Source organism: Tachypleus tridentatus, unplaced genomic scaffold (genome assembly GCF_004210375.1).
Source record: "Tachypleus tridentatus isolate NWPU-2018 unplaced genomic scaffold, ASM421037v1 Hic_cluster_1, whole genome shotgun sequence".
Taxonomy (NCBI): domain Eukaryota; kingdom Metazoa; phylum Arthropoda; class Merostomata; order Xiphosura; family Limulidae; genus Tachypleus; species Tachypleus tridentatus.
The window spans coordinates 35,137,192-35,144,433 of record NW_027467777.1 but is presented as its reverse complement, the minus strand read 5'-3'; the positions used below and the strand labels follow the sequence as shown (position 1 = coordinate 35,144,433).

Sequence of the window (7,242 nt, the reverse complement as noted above, 5' to 3'; positions counted from 1 at the left end):
CACTATAAAAACACAGTCGTTTGAGAATAACTGATACAGAAACACCACTATAAAACACAGTCGTTTGAGAATCACTGATAAAAAAAACCACTATAAAAACGTAGTCGTTTGAGAATAACTGATACAGAAACACCACTATAAAAACACAGTCGTTTGAGAATAACTGATACAGAAACACCACTATAAAAACACAGTCGTTTGAGAAAAACTGATACAGAAACACCACTATAAAAACACAGTCGTTTGAGAATAACTGATACAGAAACACCACTATAAAAAACACAGTCGTTTGAGAATCACTGATACAAAAAAACCACTATAAAAAATAGTCGTTTGAGAATAACTGATAAAGAAACACCACTATAAAAACACAGTCGTTTGAGAATCACTGATACAAAAACACCACTATAAAAAATAGTCGTTTGAGTATAACTGATACAGAAACACCACTATAAAAACACAGTCGTTTGAGAACACTGATACAAAAACACCACTATAAAAACACAGTCGTTTGAGAATAACTGATACAGAAACACCACTATAAAAACACAGTCGTTTGAGAATAACTGATACAGAAACACCACTATAAAAACGTAGTCGTTTGAGAATCACTGATACAAAAACACCACTATAAAAACACAGTCGTTTGAGAATAACTGATACAGAAACACCACTATAAAAACACAGTCGTTTGAGAATCACTGATACAGAAACACCACTTTAAAAACACTGTCGTTTGATAATCACTGATACAAGAACACCACGATAAAAACGTTGTCGTTTGAGAATAACGGACACACAAACCCACTATAAAAAAACAATCGTTTGAGAATAACTGATACAGAAACACTACTGTAAAAACACAATCGTTTGAGAATAACTGATAGAGAAACACCACTATAAACACACACTCGTTTGAGAATAACTCAAACAGAAACTCCACTATAATTACATAGTCGTTTGAGAATAACTTAACTCGAAATTTAATCAACGTTTATAAATACAAGTCATATGGGATTCCAACGTATCCACCGAAAGGTTTGAACCTTGAATTTTAGCCCTATTAGCCTTAAAGCTTATTGCTGTGCGGCTATAAAATAATGAAATTTAATATCAACCTATGCTTATAAATGGTTTCTTAATCTTGTATGTTTGTTTGTAACGTAAAGTGTCGTCTCATGAAATGAACAACTCTCAGGACAAACATATTATAATAGACAAATATTTTAGTCTAGTTTTCAACGTCTAAAAGATCGGGTGAAGACAGTTTTTTTACGTGACACTTCGACTCTGAGAGAGACAAAGAGCTCCTTTCCATAATGTGTACTTCAGTTTGTTGTCAAGGTCAGATCTGTATATTTGTTTATCTTTGCTTTGCCAAGGACAAGTATGGAAACCCGATTTTTAGCGTGTCACTGGTCCTGACCATGAGGAATATTTACCTGTAACTGATATAATAATATTGAACCTATTAACAATGAGAAAATAAACTCTTCCAAGAAATCTTCGGAATGTTACAAGACGACTAGTAAAGTGTTCCACAATACAAGTTTTATATTCAGATCAAGGTGGTGTCAGATATGGTGAAGCAGTTTCTGAGAAATTTCATTTCGTGTTTTTTGGTGAACATTTTACTATAAAAGATATGGACTGCTCGGTGTTACTAGTTCTGTCTGAAACAAGAGACAAAACTTGCAAGTGAAGTTAACTGAAAATCATCGGAAGGTAGGATATCTTTATGTTGATACATTATGTGTGAATTATCTGTTTTATAACTTTAGAAGTAATAACTTTCTTAGCATCTTTAAAATAAAACTTTTTTTTCTGAATAACAAGTGAAGTAAGATACAATTTTTTAACGTGTTAAAATTATCATTCGTGATATTTGTAACAAATCACAGTTTAACAACAACACAGAATTACGTCTTTGTAATTTTTCAAAACAAAATTGTTCGTTTGTTTTCTGGAATTACGTTGTAAGTTTTGTTCCTGTTTTAATAAATTGTTTTAATTTATTTTGAATCTCTTCAGTGTCTTGTGATTCGTATACTGTAGACATGAAGACCGCATTCCTGGTTCTGTTCTCTCTTGTCGTCCTAGCGGGAGACGCTTATGGTAAGTTTGTCAAAGAATTTTGATATTACACATCGCTTTGTCTTTATTATGTATTTAATCACGTGATCTGATTCTGGAAAGGAATTGTTGGAATCTGTGGAATGAACGACTTCCTACTAAATCATCAATCTGAACGTAAGTTATATAACACGATAAAACTAAAATCTACTAAACTGTTTAACACGGTAAAACTTTCATAAAATAAACAGTTAATTTTGTTGAACCAATCTCTCCATGTTTCTTTTGTCATCTACAGCGCCATCGTCCGGAGAAACAAGAAGTAAAATAAGAAACAGATCACATACATTAACAGATGGACGTGCACATAATATATAATTAATTCAGATAATTAGCCAAGTTATATTTTTAAACTGTTTACAATTTATTTTTAAAATAGTTGAATTGAAAAACCTTTATCACAGACATGTTATTATACATTTTATAATATTAAAATTGAGGGTTAAACGGTTATAGAAGTTGTGCTCTTCCTTAGGTTTCTTATTAATTTTAGATATAAAACACTTGTTTACACAGTAATTAAAATGCTTGGTATTGGTCCACTGGTGTAGAAACACATGGTAGAGGACTACCCATTTGTCTACCTCTGTCATGTGTTTAATAACGACAAAACTAAAATTTATGTTTTCCTTAACTTAGTCTCTTGATAGTGTGAAGTAAAATAAAGGTTATTATGATATTACCTGGGAGAGTCGAAACGATCAGTGATAAACATTCTATTGTTAACACATAATGTAATATGAACGATTTATTTTATCCGTAGCTGTTGTTTACTGTGGAAATGGATGGATCTGCCCTGACGGGAATACTTGTTGCTTGCATCCTAATGGTGGTTTCGGTTGTTGCGGAATTCGCAATGCCGTTTGTTGCTGTAGTGGAGAAACATGTTGTCCTTCTCTGCATTCGTGTTCAGCAGATTCTACCAGATGTAATCGATGTCCATCCTTTGCTGGTGCAGTTCGGGGAGACGCACCGAAAGCGACATCTATCGTCGCTGCTAGGAAATCTTGAGTTGAGCACGGAAATTAAAATCAAAACAAAAAAACCTTTAATTATTTTGGTATTTTTGTTTTAAAATTAAAGTCTATATTTTTAACTGACATTCTTTCCATCCACCATTGTCACTAAAAATTGACGAGAAAAATAAAAGTTATAAATTAAAGTATATGTGATAAAGACTGTTTTATTATAATGTGTCGAACCTCAAATCATCAAAAACAGTTTGACAAAACAGTGATAAAACAAACATATCTCAACCATGTGTCAGCGGGTTCCTTTCCTTGAACCATAACACCGCCTCTAGACAGACGCTTAATGTTAATAATCGTGGTCGTTGGCTAGCACCTGTATATTTCTTTGGCCAGTTGTGGCTGGTTGAAACTACCAGGGACTCCTTGGATAATAATGGAATGCTTTGGTATATCCGGTGCGAGTTGTGTACGTTTGGCGAGATCGGTTGACTTTTGTTTAAGTTGTTTTTTTCTAACTACGAGTCACGAACGAGCGCGAAGCCTTCGTCGTCAGGAACAATTTCGTTTTCTTTAGAATTTGTGTGTTGTGGAATATCCAGGGTGAGGTTTGAGATACTTAAACTACGAGTTATTGGATTGTCGTTATCTGATACTGTAGGGTTATTAGCTACACTATCATCACAAGTTGAAAGTAAAATATCCTTAATAAGTGTTCTTTATTTTTCTAGTTCTTACAGTAGCATATTTAGCAGGAGTTAGTTTGGCTTTTAGTTCTTTTTCAGCAATAAACATCAGGGATTTTAATTTTACATTATCATCTACTATATGGCCACCGTCACTAGACTTACTTTTGGTCCCTGTTCTACACGGACTTGTTCCCTCTATATGAGACGCTACAGCGTTCTCCACGGTGTCTGACCGCTCCGACTCCGGCCGGCATGACGCCTCTCTGTTTAACTTAGTGAAACTTGCAGTCTCGGGTTGCTTCTTAAGGTAATAAGGTCTTCTGTCTCTGTATCTGCTAGCGTGAAACTCGAGGTGAATAGTAGGAACTCGGAGAATATGAAACTAAAATAAGTCGTAGAGCACGTAGAATTCGCAAGCCTTCAGAGGTATATCTTGTCTCGTCCCTATCCAAGCGCAGAATCTCGCGTTATAAGAGTAAAAGTGAAATACTACTTTTCGAATAGAGAGCGCAAAAGTTGGCTGTGGGTGCTGTTAATTAGCTGCCTTTTCTTTAATCTATCAAATCAAAATGAGGGGTGTATAATCATCGTGACGTTTTACGCTGATGTTTGAAAGAAGCCAACCAGTTTGTTTTCTTTGTTTGTTTTTGAATTTCGCACAAAGCAACTTGAGGGCTATCTGTCCCTAATTTAGCAGTGTAAGACTAGAGCTTAGGCAGCTAGTCATCACCACCCACCTATAACTCTTGGGCTACACTTTTACCAACGAATAGTGGGACTTACCGTCACATTATAACGCCCATATGTGTGGGAGGGCGAGCATGTTTGGCACGACGGGAATGCGAACCCGCGACCATCAGATTACATTTCACACGCCTTGACACGCTTGGCAATGCCGGGCCGCAGCCAACCAGAGATGAGACGAAATCCATTACACAAGTCCAAGAAAGGAGCTGTCAGATCAATTTAGAAGATCAGCCTCTTTTGAAACACAACTTTATAGAACATTGAGGCATACATAATGGTTGTGACATGAAGCACACGTGGTTTACTATTTACATTTATTTACACTGTGAATAACGTCTTACTATTGCAAATAATTCTTTGTGAACCTAAAACTGTCCTGAGTCATCTTTAAGTCACGTGTTTATAACTGAATAATATTGTGGGTCAAGTAAACATATTTCTTACAGGACGAAAGTTGAGTCTGAGTTTTTATAGAAAGACTGTAGATAGAACTGAATCGTGAGAAAGTATTTTTTCTGCAAAGTGTAACACAGACAATTAGACATACGTTTTCCATAATTATTGTGTACTATGTGTATAAAAGATATTCTTCTATAGCAGCTCATGATACATATATTATTTAAAACACACTTAAGTGAGAAATCAATATAGCGTGTGAAAAACACCAACAAACATAATAGAAATAACATACAACAGTGGAACACAGTTATTTGGGACTCACAATCTCAGGGTCAGGGTTCGTACCCCCATCCCACCAAGCATGACCGTCCTTTCAACCATTAGGACGTCATAGCGTTTGAGAATCACTGATACAGAAACACCACTATAAAAACAAAGTCGTTTGAGAAACACTGACACAGAAACACCACCATAAAAACATAGTCGTTTGAAAATAACTGATACAGAAACACCATTATAAAAACACAGTCGTTTGAGAATCACTGACACAGAAACTCCACTATAAAAACATAGTCGTTTGAAAATAACTGATACAGAAATACCACTATAAAAACACAGTCGTTTGAGAATCACTGATACAGAAACACCACTATAAAAACATAGTCGTTTGAGAATCACTGATACAGAAACACCACTATAAAAACACAGTCGTTTGAGAATCATTGATACAGAAACACCACTATAAAAACACAGTCGTTTGAGAATCACTGATACAGAAACACCACTATAAAAACACAGTCGTTTGAGAATTATTGATACAGAAACACCACAATGAAAGGGCGAGCATGTTTGGTGTGACAAGGATTTGATATAAACCGAAGGGACAGAAATATAAACTACAATAAGAAAACTAGAATAAGTAATTTCAGAAACAAGAGACTAAACTACAAAAAGCAGATAAGCAAATTTACAGAAGAAAAACCAATTGATACGTTTTCATTAGAACGTATACCAAAATATCGTACAAGAATGTTCAGTAATGGAATGTTTGAAAAAAAAAGGTGAAACAAGGCTTAGAAATGGAGTGTTTGAAAATATCACAAGAAGAGGTTTAGCAGCGAAACACTCTGATACCACAACAGGTATAAATTCAATTTTTACGAAATGTGAGACATTTCTGAGTTGGATATAAATTGCATGAATATCTGATAACTAAATTATTCTAACAATTTTTTTCTTAGATTATATTTATAGTATTTTGACATATCATCACCTGTATGACATCACAAACATTTAAATTACTCCTGATGATGTGATACCAACTTGAAATAAAAATGTATCTCAGAATGGCTGGTATTAACACTTTTATTGATAAGGAGAGAACAACGTTTTGACCTTTCTAGGTTTAGATTACTCTTTATATAATAAAATCATATAAATATATTATGTAATAAAATAATATACACTGGAATAACTACAAACACTGATTTGGTATATGTTAATGTTATATGGTGACAGTTCTTTTCACATTCTCCAATCCTGATGTAACTTTAACCAATGAATGGTAAAACAGCTTGATGAAAACAGTACTGATACAGACGTTATTAAACTATATGTCCTCAAAGAAAAATTAAAACTACAACAAGTACATAAATAAACCACTACGAAAGACAGAACCAGAAAATGTCTAACATTACAATAATGAAGAAGTTATTATCTTTTCTACCGATATACAAGTATATATTAAAAAATGTAAGTTTTAGCTCTTATTTCTGTCACTCGTAACCTGTTTCTAAGAGTCTAGTAAAGAGGAATTTTCAAACTTTTCTTTGAGTAAACAGTATTTTTCATTGTAGCACAGGAAACAACAAAGCAGTGAAGAGTTTACAATTATTAAGAAATGGATAAATATCCTAAAAACAGAAGTATAGTGGTAAACCACTATTAAATAGATAAATATCCTAAAAACAGAACTCTAGTGGTAAACCACATTTAAATAGATAAATATCCTAAAAACAGAACTCTAGTGGTAAACCACATTTAAATAGATAAATATCCTAAAAACAGAACTCTAGTGGTAAACCACAGTTAAATAGATAAATATCCTAAAAACAGAACTCTAGTGGTAAACCACATTTAAATAGATAAATATCCTAAAAACAGAACTATAGTGGTAAACCACTATTAAATAGATAAATATCCTAAAAACAGAACTCTAGTGGTAAACCACATTTAAATAGATAAATATCCTAAAAACAGAACTCTAGTGGTAAACCACATTTAAATAAATAAATATCCTAAAAACA

At 33.7% G+C, this 7,242-nt stretch overlaps 1 protein-coding gene across 2 annotated transcripts; it reads left to right on the top strand.

The window, feature by feature from the left end:
* The first annotated feature begins 1,602 nt into the window (after positions 1–1,602).
* Positions 1,603–3,295, top strand: LOC143241835 (granulin-like). Of its 2 annotated transcripts, none has more exons than XM_076485105.1 (3): positions 1,603–1,725; positions 2,032–2,115; positions 2,897–3,295. In XM_076485105.1, exons 2-3 carry the CDS (start codon positions 2,058–2,060, stop codon positions 3,142–3,144), a joined length of 306 nt encoding a protein of 101 aa, XP_076341220.1. In that variant the 5' UTR covers positions 1,603–1,725; positions 2,032–2,057; the 3' UTR covers positions 3,145–3,295. The 2 variants fall into 2 exon arrangements, with proteins under 2 accessions (XP_076341220.1, XP_076341221.1); XM_076485106.1 differs by having other exon boundaries at positions 1,644–1,725; positions 2,056–2,115.
* Positions 3,296–7,242: the final 3,947 nt, after the last annotated feature.

Excerpts from the sequence above, each read along its gene's own strand:
- LOC143241835 (XM_076485105.1), top strand. The coding sequence starts at position 2,058 with ATGAAGACCGCATTCCTGGTTCTGTTCTCTCTTGTCGTCCTAGCGGGA. Across the intron at positions 2,116-2,896 it reads CCTAGCGGGAGACGCTTATG|CTGTTGTTTACTGTGGAAAT; the intron begins GTAAGTTTGTCA and ends TTTTATCCGTAG.